General features: G+C 45.0%; 1 protein-coding gene across 1 annotated transcript in view; it reads right to left on the bottom strand.

The window, feature by feature from the left end:
* CFAP61 (cilia and flagella associated protein 61) overlaps positions 1-17,899 on the bottom strand; it is a gene marked incomplete at both ends in the record, with an annotated part of 252,425 nt that overhangs the window by 89,062 nt on the left and 145,464 nt on the right. Inside the window, one exon of the mRNA XM_082670561.1 lies at positions 9,096-9,223. Coding sequence (XP_082526687.1) covers positions 9,096-9,223 — 128 coding nt within the window. The remainder of the gene's footprint in view (positions 1-9,095; positions 9,224-17,899) is intronic.

Here is a 17,899-nt window from a genome sequence, read left to right as displayed (position 1 = left end):
TACCCTTCTGAACGGTAGAAACCTGTCAACCTGCCAGGTGAATGCTTATTATTTTTTATTTTTATGTTTTTGCTGATTTCCTATTTTTTGGGGGGGGCACATAACAAGGACAACCAAAGCAAGGGATTTAATTAACTGTTTTCATTAATGCTTTTATTTGAACAAATAATATAGAGGGAAACTAATTATCCCATATCGATCTAAACGTTACAATTTAATTTACTAAAATTTCTGCTTCCTGAATTGCTCAAGCAATGACAAAAATATCTGCTGACAGTAGGTTCCAGCTCAAGACAGATATTTAACCTAACTGCACGTGTGACTTGTCAGAGAATAACTCCGACTTAATGATACCACATAATTCCACAAAATTAATGATAAAATGATGGGATTTAAAAGCTCGGAGTTCTATGAACTTCCAGTAGGAGAGGAAAAATAGGGACAAAACAAATCAAAACAAAATATTTATCCTGAGAACCAGTTAAGAGAATCTACAGTTTTTCCTTGAAAAATGTTTAATTTCAGCAATATTTTTTCCACTTAGATCACAAAAGAGACTTTTGGACAATGTCCTTGGCTACTGACTTCGTTTTTGTTATGTGAGTAAAAATGACACAGCAGCTGCACGCGTGGCCACAAAGCTGTCAGTAACAGCACACCCTGACCTCTGGGGGAGACCAGAGGCGTAGGGGCGTGTGGTCAAGGATTCCGAGCTCTCTATCGATAGAAGGGATGCAGTCAGTGTTCATGGGGCGGGTGCCATCTTCCACGGCTCCCCCCGCTCATGGAAGCCCCTGTAGGAACCGGGATACAGCCCAGCGGAAGGGGCCAAGGAGCAAGTCTCTTCAGCCTGCCTGAGTCCAGCCTTGTGTCCCGGGGCAAGGATCTCTGATCAGCACTGGATCCAACAATAAGTAAAAACGCTTGCCTGGCGGGACCTCAGTGCTCTGTGGATTCTCCAGGGACCTGGCAGGGGAGGGGGCTGGTGGCCGGGGTAAAGGGGTTTGGGGGAGGGAGATTTGGGGCTTCAGGATTTCAGATGAAAAGCTTATGTATCTCTGCATGAAAGGAAAACATAAATCCTTACTGAAAAAGAGAAAATGAGTGTAATGTTTGAAATGTCCACTGAACAAATAAGAATAAAATGTGGGAGTTCTGGCAAAAAAGACCAAAATGAAATTGAGTTTTGCTTTATGATTTAGGGGAAATGATTTATGATGTTTTCATCTCTATATACATGAAGTAAAAATGTCATACATTTATCCTTTGAGCATATAAATGTAAGATGTAAATACCAAGATGGAAGGTATGAAAGACAAGCCGGAAAGCCTTCGCACACAAGAGGCGGCCAAGTACAAGACAAAATCGGTCGTCCCATGGGACTGGAAAAACCAAGCATTATGGGAATTCAAAAGCAAGTGAGATCACTTCTAGTCTCGAAGGATGAGGAAAGGTTTTATGCTTTGGGCAAATGCTGGCAGTTACGAAGGCTTTATTGACACCATCAGGGCAGGTTTCCTCATGCTTGGCAGGTGTATCTCCTTGGACCTGCATTCTCAATGGTGAATAGTTGAAGCATGAAGCTTTGTGAAATGCTTTCTACTAGGTCCGATGCAGCATGTAAATACTATGAACTTAGGGTAATGACTTCAGCTATGCAATGTTTAATGATACATTAATAATTATGCCTGGTAAGCCCTGAAGTAATGATGTGACTTAGAAGTGCTATGATTTGTTGAGAATTTAAAAATATGGTTTGGAAAACACGGCCCATGAAAACAGCTCAGTTACAATGAGCAATCCGAGGGGGAAATAGGTTTCCTCATAGATAAGACTGCCAATTTGAGGAAATGTCTATATAAATGTTACTAAACCCGGCTGCATGTCAGAATTACCTGGAGAGTCTTAAAAATACAAATTCCTGGAGCCCAGTCCAACCTGGTGAATTGTAACCACAGGAACAGGGGCCCAGGAAGCTGTCTTTTTACAACTACCACCTCCCCACCCTTACCTGCACCCCAAAAGTAGCTCTGATGTACCGGATGGTAGAGTCTGGAATTTCCACAAACTGTTGCTTATATGGAAAGTTACTCCACCTTAACCCCGAGGTCTAGGAAGCTGATCCACAACGTTTTTCTTCACCACAGTTCTTAAAATCAAAAGGGAAATGCAGGGCTTCCCTGGTGGCGCAGTGGTTGAGAGTCTGCCTGCCGATGCAGGGGACACGGGTTCGTGCCCCGGTCCGGGAGGATCCCACATGCCGCAGAGCGGCTGGGCCCATGAGCCATGGCCACTGAGCCTGCGTGTCCAGAGCCTGTGCTTCGCAACGGGAGAGGCCGCGACGGTGAGAGGCCCGCGTACCGCAGGAAAAACAAAAAAAGAAGGGAAATGCAAGCAGTTTTTTCCAAGCCCTAGCATCTTACCATGTGGCGAGTGTTCCTTTGAAAGGAACGCTCTTCAGAGAACTACACTTAGAGATAAAGTCTCTGCTCAGCGGGCGGCCTTGCCTGGTCTGGGTCTCATACAATGGTTCCGGGTGCTCCCTTTCTCCAAAGATCACGGCTACGGGCACCTCTACGGAAGGGTCCTGGCCTATGTTTCCACCTAACATCAGATGCTGTAAGGCAGAAGGGTGAGGGGTTTGACACCCCCTGACTCCCTCAGTGCGGGGAAGCAGGCGCGGACGCCTCAGGAAACGCCCCTGGTTCATCCCCAGTCCTTGGGGAAGAGAGCACCTCCCACATCATGACTCTCCAGGCAATTCCCTCACAACGCTCAGCTCCCACCCGGATCTGGACATGCAAATGGCATTAGCGGGGAGGTGTCAGTCTAGCAAGAATTGAGTGCTAGGTCTTTCTAGGTGCTTTGCCTTCTTGCCAGTGGAGGAGGAGAGATCCTGGGTGCTTTCCCTGTTGTACAGCTGTGGAAACGACGGAGGTTCAGAGAGGTCAGATGGTCCACGTGGTGCCCAGCAGTAATGGCAGAGAGCTGACTCTACCCCAACTCAGCGGTTCTCGTGCTCCCAAAAGCGGTGTGAAAACACGGGTCCCAGCCTCCGGCCCCGGGTTTCCGATTCAGTCCTTACAGGGGGGCCTGTATCGGCACCTGCAACAGGTTCCCAGGCAGCGCTAAAGGTGAAAACTGCTGATCTAATTTCATCTCCATCCCAAAGGAGAAATCGAGTATTTGCCAAGACAGGCCCACTCTCCCTCTTTGTTCCAGCAGAGGTTGCTGGTGGAGCAGAGTACATGGGTTCTCTCTAGAGCTGCCAGGACGCCCGGGGAGAGAGGTGGAAGGAGTTCAGGAGATGCTCCCGACACAGTTTTCCCGTCTGGCCTTGCTTCCCTCTGCCTTTGTCTAGACCCACGCCTTCGTTAAAGGGCAATTGTATGAGCATCAAGAAAGGAGAACAAATGAAAGAAACCGGGCCGGCAGCGGGCCCACCCGCATCACCTGCAAATGGTCCTCCTGTCCCAGTGCTTTCCTGCCTTCTCTGCCCGGGGTCTCCCCCTGACTGTGGCAGCTTGAGGGACAGGCTGGAAGCACAGCCCAGGGTGACCAGATGGACAGGAATTGTTGGGTAAATACCCCACTTCCTCGGGCACGGAGGGACTGGTCCCAGCCGTGTCCTCGGAGGGGGTCCCGGCGGGACTGAGCCTCGTTGCCCATGGTGAGCCAAAGGCACATGATTTGGGGGCTTTGCTGGCATTCCTGCCGGTCCCATCTCACCTGCTCGCTCGGGTAGTTCCCAGGGATCACCCCCAAATAAACTACTCGCACCAAATTCTTTGTTTTCAGCTTTTGCAGGACCTCAAACCAAGACGGAGCCAATGTCGTCATTTGAAAATGACCTGATAGTAGAGAACAGAGGCTGAAGTTACTGGTCCGTGTTTGCGGTTTGTGTTTTGTGCGATCGTGAAGACAATTTGTAAAAAACGCAGTATCTGTGAAACACAATAAAACCAGGTATGCCTGTACATTTAAATACCGGAATCAGGTTAGGAAATGGGATGGTGATTAGGAACCAGGGACAGCTCCAGGTCAGTATTTTCTGGAGGCAGGATGTCAGGTCCTTCTGCCTGGGGAGGCTGAGCCTTTGAACCTGACATACTGCCCCACCCCTATTTTCCCCCTACCAGGCCATCAGAGGGGCCTCTGTATCAGTCCCGACAGGCCCCACTGTAATGCCAACATAACAAGATGGTGAGATGTGACCTGCCCCGTGGATCTCCACCTGTGCCCCGGGCACATGCCCCGGGCCTGGCCGCCACCCTGCATTTCCCTGGTACCCAAAGGGGTATTGGGGAGAGCACACAGCCCTCAGTTCGTGTGGCAGAGGCCGACGGCATGGACAGCCACCAACCTGTTCGTGGGGTTCATCGCTGAGATCAGCACGTAAGCACTGACTACTTAATTAGTCACCTAATTAATGACAACCACAACGAAGCCTTCAGATGTCCTCAAAGGTAAAGATAAGAAGCTCATTAATCTGCAAGTGCTCGGCTGCTGCCGCCAGACCCCACAGCTGGGCCGGAGGCTGTGTGGTCCTGTGCGGCCCGATAACATGTGTTCCGGTCATCCAGCCACAATTGCAGCTTCACAAACGTGCCCTGTCGTTCCCAGCTAGTCTTAGTTGTTCTCGACACACCCCACCAGATGAGGGATCAATGCCCAGGTCGAAAACCAGAAACTTCACCCTTTGGTGAGATGACTCGGTGGGTGTTTTGAGACATCTCTTCCCGGGGTGGAAGTGGAAGCCGAGGTGATGGTGGGTGGTTCCCGTGAACCAAAGTGCATCTTCTTCTAACCACCCAGCCTCGGCGGGATGCCACCCAGGGCTGCCTTCATTCACTGTCATCCCAGGAGTCATACATGAATTTTTCTAGCCCTGTTATAGGCTGCTTGAGAGATTCTTTACATCAGAACTGAATTAGGTAAGATTTTAAAATAATGGATTAAAAGGAACTGCTCCATAATTGGGAGTAAATAATATAATACACAAAGCACAGAGACGTACGAGCTGAAACAGAATCAAATAGTAACTGCTTCAGCTCAGTGACTTGACGCCCAAGACATAGGGAAGAAGCTGTTGTGAATAATTCTGGAAAATAAAATGTCTGTTTGGGACACTGACTGCAGCAGGGCCTGAGATTCTGTGTTTCTAATCAGCTCCCAGGCGATACCAATCCTGCTGGACTCCAGACCAAACTTTTGAGTAGAAAGGACATAAGACGTAGGATGAGTCCATAGACCCGGTTCCTACTCCTTTTTTGGTAGAGCATATCCATATTTCTTTTTTTTAAAAATGATTTTGGAGTACTACTGTGGAAAGTAGCATTACTTTGGGGAGTTCATCAGGTCCAGGCCTGGTACACAAAGGGACTGCTAAAAATATGGCCAGCTAAGCTGCGTGAAAAGAGGCCCCTTGCTTTCTGGAAAGAGCTTTCAGACTTCATTGCAAAGTTCTCCTTCGGGAAATAGCATTTCCTTGACAGATGACAGAAGCTCCCCTCTGGCCTTGGCTGTTGACCCAAGAATAGGGAGTTCCCTTTAGACCTCTGATACGGTCGGTGGAGTTCCTAGTGTGACAGCGCCCAGGGCTGGCAGGGCCAGGGGAGCCCTGCCGTGACCCTCCCTCAGCAGAGGAGGAGGGCAGGACCACAGCACTGGTTGGTAGCAGAGGTGGGCTGATGACCGAGGCCAAGATCTTTCTGCCAAAAACCAATGTTTGGGGTTTTAAAGAGGTTTTATTAATAGAAGTACCAAGAAGGATAATGTACATGAAACACCTACGGTGCCCAAGCCAACACCTTTCCGTCCGGAAGAGCCAGGCAAACGAACAAACACATGAGAACCACAATTTAAAAATAGCTCAGGTTCGTCACCTGAATGTCTTGGGCATGATGAGAAACACAGATAATTCACAGCAAAGTGTCTTAAGAGTGGCCTTTCCCCTCCAATTCACTGCCCTCTATTCCATAGGATGAGTGAGGGTTTCCTCCTCTATGCCCCCCACCCCAAGAAAGCTCCCCGGCCCTGGTTCTGTGCCTGCTGTCCTTCCCCCTGCCAGCCCCTGGTCCCCACCCAGGGGGCACACAGCCCGGCAAGGCAGGTGATGAGGGGAAAGGAGGCCAGGACGTGTGTGCCCGCAGGGTGGGGCCTGGGAGCCTGAACATGCTCCCTCCTCTGCCCTCCATGGAGTTACCTGGGCACAGCACCCTCAGAAGACAGATGCACAAGACGCGGGGAGGGGGGACAAATTAGCCAAATCTCACCTCCACCCTGAATCACCCTGCACCCTCGCCCTTCTGCATCAGCTAGCCAGGGGCCTCAGGAGTGTCCATGGAGATTGCAGGAAGTCTAAGGGCAGGGCTGCCACTCAGCCCAGCGCTGGAATATTCACCAGGACCAGGAGGACACAGAGAACCACGGGGGGGGGGGTTTGGTGTGTGTCCCTAGAAAACGCCTGTCACTCATGTCACCAGGTACTGGAGGGCCCAGGAGGTCTTGCCCTTGTAAGGACAAGAAGAAGATGCAGGGTGACCCACAGGCCTCACAACCAGAAAAGAAAGTGTGTCCTCCGTGCAGGTGTAACTGTGGACTGGTGGCAGCTGAGGACCAGACAGAAGGTTGTACTAAAAACCAAAACCCCAAATATCCCCTCAACATTCACACCTCGCATGGAGCTTCTATCCTGGTGTCTGTATTAGTTGGTGACTTTGGGCAAGTCACGTCAGCACCCCTAGTAGCACCGTGGCACTTGTGGAAAGAAGAGAATTTCTGCAAGGACTGCTTTTGGTGTCTTTGAAGAGGAGACCAAAGGTGCTTTGCAATTTGTTTTGCATGTAAATAATATAAGAACAAAGAGTTGTGCTTGTTTTGTCACCAGATGACAGGATGACCAGATTTTCTGGAAAAAGAGGCGGCTGTACTGGGCCTCAAATGGATTTTCCAGGAACTACAGTGCCCCAACTGAGTTTAATAATGCAGGGCATGAGCGTGGGAGGGCGATTTTCCTAAATCTTGCCTCCAAAATGTGGATTTAATCCTCACTGGAGGTCAGTGTTTGGTGAAAACTCTGTTTCTTCAATTCCATCCCAACTCAAATCATTTACAAAGTTTAGTTCAAATGGCAGTTAAATTGGTAAAGTAAAATCTGCAGCAGGTTACTATGGTGACTGCTGATATGAAGTAATTAGAGAAAATAATGAGAGAACTACTTCCTCTCTCCGGATTTGATATCCGTAAACTGATCCCGGTCTCTTTTTAGTGCACGTAATCTGTATAACGATGATAGAGAATTATGAGTACTTTAAAATGCTTTAAAAAGCTCTGTCTGATTGACGAATTTAATCAACCAAGTACTTATATCAAAATTTATACCTTTCTTTATTAAATCTAAGTTGATTCCACAAAAAAAAATTATATGTGTATATCTTAATGTAATCATTTTAAAGAAGACATAATGACAAGATATATAGCTAAACTAAGATTTAAGATCTGTTTATGGTAACTTCTTGACTACTGTAATTTCACAACTCCACCCTGATGGTTCATCTTTCAAAAGTGGCTGTACAGATTGCTGTTCAGAGTCTGAGGTGAAGAGACCTGTCAGAATAGGGAAAGCCCTCAAACTACAGAGTGGAACAGGCAGGAAAATGGAGATTCCTGGGTGCTTCTCATGATTTCTTTCTTGCAATGAGAGATTGCTGTAGACTGACCACAGTATTTAAAGCCTGTGAACTTGGTTGCTAATTTCAATAAAGACAGGCGACTTATTTCTGGTTAACTAAGGGTGTGTTCCGGATAACTGAACAAATTGGCTAGAAAGTGAAAAAATCTTCGGTTACGTATGATGTCAAATGAGCAAAATAACCATCTGGGTTACTTCGTCTCCATATCCACCAGGGACAAACACCTTCTAGGGGTCATTTCCTCCACCCTTTTCCTTGTCTAGACCCTCACCACTTATCTGGCCTCCGGAGGAGTCATGGTGGGGATGCCTTTCCCCATCTGCCACTCTCCTCTTAGCACCTACAGCTTTGAACAGTAGCTAAAGTTTCTCATGCGATCCTGAGCAAAAGGTCTGGGAAAAACTGGATTCTCCTAACTTAGGAGTCTGTGGTTCTCCAAAGCCTGGGTCTTTGAAAACATCTAGAGACTTTTTACGAAATGAATGAGGAAGCTAGGTCTGAGAGAAGTCAGGCACACATCGAAGGTTCCATGCCAGTGGTGGCAATGCCAGGCCATGAATCCAAGTTCTTGGACAATAACCCAGGGCTCTTCCTGTTAAAGAGAGGCTGAAATTCGCTGAGCAGATGAAGAGCTAACTGGGGGAGCTGAGAACCCTCAGGAATCACCTATCGGGAAAATGGGCTCTGCAAGGAAACTGTGCAGTGCTTTGAGGATAATAGAAAACACATCAAACAGCTGCACAGACCTCAGTTGTCCTGGGGAAATGTACTCTGTTCCCTGGCACCTGAAATGCAGGTGTTGAAGGAAAGGTCCTGGACTGTCTGCCACTTCTGAAGCCTATTTGTGATGTATACAGTCAAAACTGGTCCCCAAACCTGCTTGATCACACAGAGCACCTGTTAAAATACAGGTTCCCAGGGCCCTCCATAGGAGTTTCTGCTTCTCTGTGTCTGTGAGGTCTGGGAATCTACATCTTTAACAAATGCTCTAGGTGATTCTTATAATCCAGCCAAGAGAGGGGAGCACCAGTATAGAATAGGGGCTGGAAAACTTCTTCTGGAAAGGGTCAGAGTGACATATACTAGGCACTGTCAGCCAAACGGTCTCTGTCACGGCTACTCAAAGCTGCCGCTGTATCAACAAAACAGAGACAACACATAAATAAATGAGCGCGACTGTGTTCCCATAAAGCTTTATTTACAAAAGCAGGTGGACCTGTTTTGACCTGGGGGGCTAGAGTTTGCCAACCCCTGATCTAGAATATTCCACTGATTCATTAATCCACATAGACAACGTATGTGAGGTAGCAGAAAGCTCAGGTCTGTCCTTTCAAGGGACCCTCTCAGGTGTAGGAAGAGAAAGGCCCTTTAAAAACAAAAAAATAAAGTAAAACAACTCACCAAAATATCAGTGTCTCTAGGAAGGAAATTCCAACATTGGACGCACCAACCACAACAATCTTGGCATTGACAGTTATTTTAGGTTCCAACGTTAGTTTTCTGTTTATATGGTTCAAGGCATAACTCAACTGGAAAAAAATACAAAGAGAAAAAGGGACTTGAGGAAAATGTAGTTGAGTCTGCATTCCCAAATTGGCAATTACTTAACCAGTAATTACCAGCAAATCAAACTGAAAAATGCCCCTGTGCAGCCCTGAGGAAATTTATGGGAAGTAATTTTTAAGAAATTAATGTAAGAATATGGCAATATACCTAACACCTAGGCTGGTTCACATCAAAATACTTGATTTAGATCATTTTCGTCTTATTGTTGACAGATGTTTCGTATAGAACCCAGGCCATCTATGACTAGAGATGATAAGGTAAATAATTCCCCAAGAAGACAGGCAAGTTGCTGCTTGAGAATCTGTAGTTTCATCAAAGGTCCCAATCTTTCCTTCTGTCCATGGTTTGAACAATTATATTACAGTAGCTGGGTGCCTGATGGAAGGTATTAGCTCTCATTCAATTCTGCATTCCTCACACAACACCTGGAGCACAGTAGGTGTTCAGTAATATTTATAGAAGGACAAATGTGTTGAATGACAGAAGCATATTGGATGATAAGGATTGTTCAGTCTTTCAAATAACTTAGGGTCAGGGAGGACTCTTAGAAGCACAGAAAGTAACAGGTGATCGTTTTAATGTCCACGTTTGAAAAAATCACCTGGATTGATTTGTTTGGTTACTTTCCTGCAGAGGCTTCAGTGGGAACATGAAATGTACAAAGGAAGGTTTTACAAAGAGGTGGTGGGGTCTGTTTGTTTGTTTGTTTTTTGCCCACAAGGCACAGCATGTGGGATCTGAGTTTCCCGACCAGGGATCGAACCCATGCCCCTTGCATTGGGAGCGTGGACTCTTAACAACTGGACTGCCAGGGAAGTTGGGGTACTCTTAAAAGAACGTTGGATTGGCTCAGAAGACCTTGATTCTCTTTTTTAATTCATAAATTCAACACACATTTTTATTTGATGCTTCCTGTGTGTCTGGACAATAACAGGGTTTACAGCCAACTTCTCATCATAGGCAATGGAGGACAGGAGTCAGTGGAATGACATCCACACCAATGTGTCCCACTCGTTCAAGTTCTCATTACATTAGCATTAACTCACCCTCTAGGTCAGAGACCTTCAAATTCTAGTAGAACAAACCTATTTTTAATTTTCTTAAAATCCTGAGATACCAGGAGCTGGAAGTCCAGCAGGCTAATGGTAAAGTCCTATGGAAAGCTAGGCTCCCACCCACCTTCCAGTGCCTAAGGCAGCATGGGTGGGGTCACATGCTTCGCAATTTACCTGGCAACATGTGTGACCTAGATGATAAATCCCCTCTCTTTTGCTCGAGCTAGCCCAGCAATATGCAGGTAAAAAAATGTCTTGAGCCAAATAAGGTATTAATAGAAATTCAAAACAAAGTCTGGAGGTTTTAGACTCTCTCCATAATTAACATTGCTGGTGCCTCTCAGCATCTGTCCCACCCCCACTCCCACCTCTAATGAGACACACCAGGGATTCTGGAAAAGACTGAACCCACTCCCATCTTTAAGAGGGGGCTCTGGCTGACATAAACCAAGTTGCATAATCCCACCCTCCTTGCTCAACAATTGGCCCAGGATAGACACATGACCTATGCTGGCTTAATCAGAGTGAAGTCCAGGACTTTTGTGTGATGGTTTAAGAAGAAAAGCCTCTTGCCTTCCAGATGGTACGAGGTGTAGATTGTGAAGCCTGAAATAGTACAGTCATCATGCCACCAAGAGGGAAACCATTCTGGGATGAAGCCCCAAGAGAATCACAAAGAAATAGAACAGGAATTCCTTTCAAATCCTACCTGAAGCCCATGCTAACTTTGGACTCTTCAGTTACATGAGCGATAAATATCAGTCAGCTATCGCCAAACAGTGCTGCATAACAAACCACCCCAAAATGCATTGGCATAAAAAATTGCCATCTATCCTGACCCATGTAACTCTGAGTCAGCTGGAAGAAGGCTGATGTCAGCGGGATTCAGCTGGCTTTGGCTCCACTCTGCAGATTTCAGCTTAGCCTCACATCTCTCCTATGTTTGTTTTTTTTTTTTTGCGGTATGCAGGGCTTTCACTGTTGTGGCCTCTCCTGTTGCAGAGCACAGGCTCCAGACACGCAGGCCCAGTGGCCATGGCTCACGGACCCAGCCACTCCGCGGCATGTGGGATCTTCCCGGACCGGGGCACGAACCTGCGTCCCCTGCATCAGCAGGCGGACTCCCAACCACTGCGCCACCAGGGAAGCCCTCTCCTATCTTTTTTGATGAGAAAGAGCTGGGTCTGTTCTTCTCATGGCAATGCAGAAGTACAAGAAGGTAAGTGAAAATAAGAAATACTTCTTCAGCCTGGACAAAGCAAGTCACACGGTGGAGCCCAACACCAATGAGGTGGGGAAGCCGACTCCCCTGTAGTGGGAGGAACCTCAAAGTCACACAGTAAGGGCACAACCCAGGGAGGGAGGAAGAACTGGGGAGAAAGACTGCAACCCACTGTGTTTCCTTGATTGTTTAGCTCAGTTTGATCCTTTTACATGCAACTAAAAACTTCCTAAACTGATAGACTTTCTAAATGACAATAATGAATATATCATTTGGGTGAAAGAGTATCTGTTCTTCAAATAAATGTCATTCTGATCTGCCCTATGAAAATTTCCCAGCACAGGCCAGTGAGGAATTCTGGGAGAAAACTAGTTAACACTGGTACATCTGGCTGCCAGTGTGTACTGTGTTCCCATTAACTTGCAAGACAAGCCTGGTAGCAGCAGGCTGGGTCTGGTGGTTTAGAGTGAGGAAGATAGGAAGCATAAATGGTGGTATGAAGGCATGTAGTCACAGGTCTAATTAAGAGACTTAAGATGCAAGCATCTTCACAGAGGTCAGAACCCAAGATTCCTTCCATAGGAGGTATGTTCAGACATTCCCCTCTGCTGTCCGGAAGCATATACTAAAACATGGGCAGTAATGAAATTCCCTGGTAAAGAATTGTACCCCATTTATGAAACAGTTCCTGAATCAATGATTCAAAGGCACCTGGGGAACAGAACAGAATGGCTTTTGTTTCCCACACAATAGCTTTAACACCAACAGCTGCCAGGCCTCAGAAATCACCTTTCTAACCTCTGAATACACAAAGTGGCCTCGGGTGTCAAGAGTTAGCATCAGTACCAACGGTGGTGGGTGTCTCAGGAGAGTGCTCAGGCACCACAACGGTTCTCACGAAACCCAATTTGTACCCAGGTTTTAATTAAAAACATATTCATCACTGGGTATGAAGAAGTGACCTGAAAAAGCCACATTTTTCTTTTGTTAGGATAGATGGTTTTTAAATACCTTGAAAAGAAATTCTTTCCAGCCTGGAAATATCTTTCAGTGACAACTGCAAATGAAGAGGGCTTCTTCGGCTTTCAAAGGGTTTGTTTTGCCCATAAGCTGAAAGCTCGAGGCATTTTTGGAAGAAAGCAGAATATGTCCTTCCTTTATGTTCCTTCAAACTACAGGTTTTCCCAGTAAAGAAAAACAGGTACGGAAGACCCTCTGAGCCAAGCCAGCTTTTCCTTTTCTTTGTCTGAGCATCTACCAAAAATGTCCCGTGCACTAGAGATCCTGTTTTAGATGTTTGTTTTTGTTTTTTATTTCCTTAACAGCAAAGTAAAAATAAAAGCTGTACCTACTGATTCATATTTTATAGACAGAAATTAAATGTGCCTTGTAATAGTGAATTATCAAAGATGAAACAGAGGAGTCTCTGTAAGCTATTTAACTACGTATCATACCAGTGATAATATGGGTGAGAAATCAGATTCTTACCTCCATATTCTTTGGAGACATTTATGCTTCTATTCTCCTAATGACACTAAGTTAGTATTTTTAGACAAACGGATGATTTTAAATAGATCAACAGGCACCCCAGCAAGAAGGAATAGGCCATATATCATGTATAAGCTGACCTTTCAAGGCTGAAAGAAATGTTCCTTAAAATTGATTACGGCTTTCATAATAAGTTTAAAACACAAGCATTAAGTTCCATCCCTGAGATGGAAGAAGAAAGAATGATAAAATGGGACTCCCTATTTGGAAATTCTAGAGCCAGGCTTGAGGTGTGGGGAGGGGAGGGAGTGTGGACGGTTCAGAGGGAAGTGACAATAAAGGTCAGGTGAGGGGGTTGTTGAGATGAGAAAACAGGGAACAGAAACGAGCACATGTTTAAATTTTAAGCTATTTATCTGTAATTTCCTATGAGCTTCTGAATTGGCACACCTTGTGCAAGCGAGTCATTGAGCAGTTTGGTCCCTTTATTAATTCATCTGGTTTGTCTGCTGCCCTCCACCTAGACTGTTTGCTTTCTGAGGTCAGGGGCTATGTCTTTGTTTTTTTGAGGCATTCGTTTAGTTTTAGTTTAGTTTTGTTTTATCTGAACAATTCCTGCCACACATTTTTGGACGTTTGGTAAATGATGAAAGGACAGATATGCTGACTTTGCGTTCCGCGAGCCCTTCTTAAAGGGTGTTGACGTAATTTCTACTGATTCAGGTTATTTCTGTTGGTGCTTTTCCAGTTGCTTACATGACAAACAAATGATTTATATATGATGAGAAGAACTTGGATTAAATTTGATCTTTTTAGTGAAAGTGATACTGACGTACATGCTCAGGTGAGTTTATGCTGTCATTCGCATACATTTATCAAGAGACCTTAAAGACACAGTTCTGAATTTCATGCATGTTTGTTAACTGTTCTGTGTGTACAAAAAGAAAAATTTGTCAAAGTATAATTTTATCTGATACGCACAGACCTGAGTTCTGTGTTTCTATATCTGGTTTAGTTTTTCTCATGCACTTAGAATGAGTTAGAATGACAACAAAAACAGTATTAAAACTCGGTTTCGATGATAGATCCCAAATCAGAAGTTGCTAAAATAACAAATAGGCCATTGAACTAGAAAGCAGTCAAAATAACTACAAATGATCCTACATAATAAACCCAATTCATACTAAAATGGGACATGACAGCGTCTACGGTGAATTTTTTCTAATGATACCCTTTCGTTTGGGGGTCACATTCAACCTCCAGGATCACTGGACTGGGCATCATTAGCCCAGTCCAAACAAGGGACTGTTTTCTTAACTCTGCTACTGGTTGAAATTCTGAGCCTCTTTTTCTTAAACATCAGTTTCCTCAGGTGTAAAATGGAAGTAAATTACACAAACCTCTGCTTCCTCAGCAGGCAAACACGGGAACTATTCATTAAAAAACGTCTACAAATACTTGGAGCTTTTCAGGCAAAGATGTTACACAAGGTAAAATTGCACATCCTCTCTCGCATCTGTAATATGAAAGGCAAATCTTCGAAAAACACGTTTTAAAAGGGCGAAACAAGGAGCTCCATTTTCAGCTCCACACCCATGTGTATATACATTTTTTCTTCTAGAAAGCTTCCAAAGACTTCAAAGGGAGCTCTGTCCAGGCAAGAAAATGGAAGATGGAGAGATTCAAAGCCATTAGAAATAGAATTTCTGAAATTCTTAATAAGCCTATTTTTGCTTTATAAATGTAATTTTTTCTCCTTACACTTTTCCATTCTCTCTCTTCTTTTTGAGAAGCTCCCCTTTCCCCAATTTGATCAAAACAAATAATGACAGGTTGACAGAGCTATAAATATCAGTGTCAGTTTCAGAGTTCAAAGTAAACGAATTGACCTCTTGGGGTCAAAGTATTGCAATATTTACCAAATACATAAAGAGTAGGGAGATACAGACATGTAAACTAGAACCAATAAGTCGGGCATCTCTTCCACAGACAAAATGCAATTTTGAAAAACCTTTCTGCTAAGATCATTAAAAGGGCTCAAAACTACGATAGGGGGCTTCCCTGGTGGCACAGTGGTTGAGAGTCTGCCTGCCGATGCAGGGGACACGGGTTCATGTCCCGGTCCGGGAAGATCCCACATGCCGCAGAGCGGCTGGGCCCATGAGCCATGGCCGCTGAGCCTGCGCGTCCGGCTCCGCAACGGGACAGGCCCAACAGTAAGAGGCGCGCGTACCGCAAAACAAAAACAAAAACAAAAACAAAAACAACTATGATAGGAACGCCATCACCTCTGTCCGAGCAGAACATGAGGAGGCTGTCAAGACAACGCCATGGTTTTGAGCCTCGTTTTCTGAAGGATTCCCTTAACCTTCCTCTTTGTTAGGGTATGGGGAGCTTCTAACACTTCTTGCAGCTCCAGCATGTGGGGAAAATGCACACTGTTCTGTCTCTGGCATCTGCTGAGAGTGACAATGACTCAAAGACCCTTTCTGGCTTGCTCTCCTATCACGGGGAGGAGTGTACTCAAAACCGTGCAACGTGGGCCAAAGGGTGGGCTGGGGTTCCTGTAGCATCCCCACCACTGCACCAGGCACAAGCTAGGCACACAGTAAAGTTTGGGAAGTGAATGAGGCACTAATTTGGCCTCTGCAAAATTATTAGTAACCCTACCCATGAAGAATTCTCATTTCTTTAAAGAACTATAATACCTTTAATTCCTTTACATTCTTCACATTATCCCAGGCAAACAGTGGGAGCTTGAACCCGAGCTAAAGAAGAGGGTCCTGTTTCAGTTAGGATTGGGCTTGGCTGCATACAACAGAAAATGCAGCTTAAACAGAAAACGGAGGTTTTGACAGGATAGAAGATAATTTCTCACTTATGCAAAAGAAATCTGGAAATACATAATCCAGGGCTAGACTTAATAATCCAGGCAGAGCCAGACTTCTACCTGCCTAACTCCCCATCCTAGTGCATGGCTTCAATCCTCAAGGATGGCCTAGGATGGCTGCCGGACATCCAGATATCACGTCCTCATTCCAGGGAGCAGGAAGGAGAAGGAAGGAAAGAAAAAAGGCCCTTCCTTCCAGTGAGCCACACCCTTTAAGCAGCCATCTCAGAATTCCCATTCCAACTACTGCTACTTCCAGCTCAGTGGCCAAAATTGAGTCATATGGTCATGCCAGATGCAAGGGAGGCTGGGAAACATATTCTCTTAGTTGGGTGCATTGCTGCCTTGCACAAAATTGAGATCTCTTTACTAAGGCTAAAGGGAGGAATGGATATTGGGGGCAACTCATGGTCTTTGCTGTTGTTCCTTAAGCCTCTATAATTCAATGAGTAAATTTCTTTTACTTGCATTTTTCTTATATTTTTCTTATCAACTCCATCTGTCCCAATCCCTCCTACACCCATATTCCCAACCTGGCTATTATCATTATTTTGCAAATGTTTTTAAAAGTTCAAATTATTGCCACCCCATGACAATCACTGGCAACCATTCTTATACATTTATATGTGGGGAAAAAAAGTGTTTTGGAAGTTGAGTGACTTTACTGAATTTCGCCAGTTCTAGGATGCACGTTTTTTCCACATTAGCATCCCTGAAATCAGCCTCATGGTCAATGTCACCTTAGCCGTTGGGATTGGCCAGGTAGCAGCAGTGACACAGCTGTCCTTTCCTGGGAACAGGTGACTTGGTCAAGGCTGTTCACTGTCATCATTTCCGGAGAGTCATGTGCGTTATGGGACAACATGTGTTGAGTTTAACTGCTGCTGACAACGCCTTCAAAAAGATTACAGCATGATTTGGCATCGAAATGAACACTTAATATGTTCGCATGCAGGCCCAGAAACCGAGCGGCAGGGTGCAAATTTGATATTAATGAAGCAAATATTAGTCATCGGAGGGAATGGCTGCAATTCCGTATTTTCTTGCAATGAAACAATTGAATGCTTTACAGGAACAAATCAGGGATGATAGATACCTACAAGCAGACGAAGCTGTGTCTCATTTTGTTACCAAGACACATGCAAAAGTTTTTTTCCCATCATGCAGCAAACAATGCAATTGAAGGGTACGTAAATTGGCTCTCCTCTCTGAATAGATAAAAGAAATTTCAAAGCACTAAGACTTATATGACTGATTCATATTCTGTTCAGGGCTCTTATTAAGACATTGTGTCACAGTTTAATTGGCCATGTTTTTTTCTTAATGGTACATAAAGTAAGGGTCCATCTAGTAATAATGGCATCTTAGATTTGATAAGGGTGATGAAATTCACTTGTTTATAATTAGATAACAGCCTGAACAAGTAGTTATATAATCATTGAAAATATGGTTATTTGATGCAATACTCGAGCATGGGCAAGGGAGACCCACTGTTGGCTTTTCAGGGACACAGTGACTCACTGATTCCCAATGTGGGGATGCTAGCACAGGTGCCAGGATAACCTCAAGTGGCTCCACGTCCCTCCTCTTCCCACCTGGAGTGGTACCAAGTGTTTAGAAATGTCCTCTGTGCCCCACATCACTTCCAGGAAATCCTGTCTGTTAGGGTTCAGCTACTTGGCTACCTCCAGGTATCACTGTCAATACAGAGTCAGCCACAAACCGGAGAAATGACCTCTCTGGGGTGAACAGACAGCAAAAGGCAGGGAGAAAGCAAATCCATGGCAGGGAAATGGTTTGCAGAATCAATGACAAATTACTATTATGTTATATCTGTGTCTCTTAAGAAAAGCTCATTGACTTAGCATGTAGTTGCCTAATCATTCTCAACTTCTATAGCCCTATGAAAGACCCATTTTTAATGAAATAAAATGAAGGTGTGGCCTCAAAGGTTTTGAAAATAATCAAATTCAAGAGCGATGAA

The sequence above is a fragment of the Grampus griseus genome, assembly GCF_964374135.1.
Source record: "Grampus griseus genome assembly, chromosome: 14".
Classification (NCBI taxonomy): domain Eukaryota; kingdom Metazoa; phylum Chordata; class Mammalia; order Artiodactyla; family Delphinidae; genus Grampus; species Grampus griseus.
The sequence above is the reverse complement of the archived record's forward strand: the minus strand, read 5'-3'. Positions and strand labels throughout refer to the sequence as shown.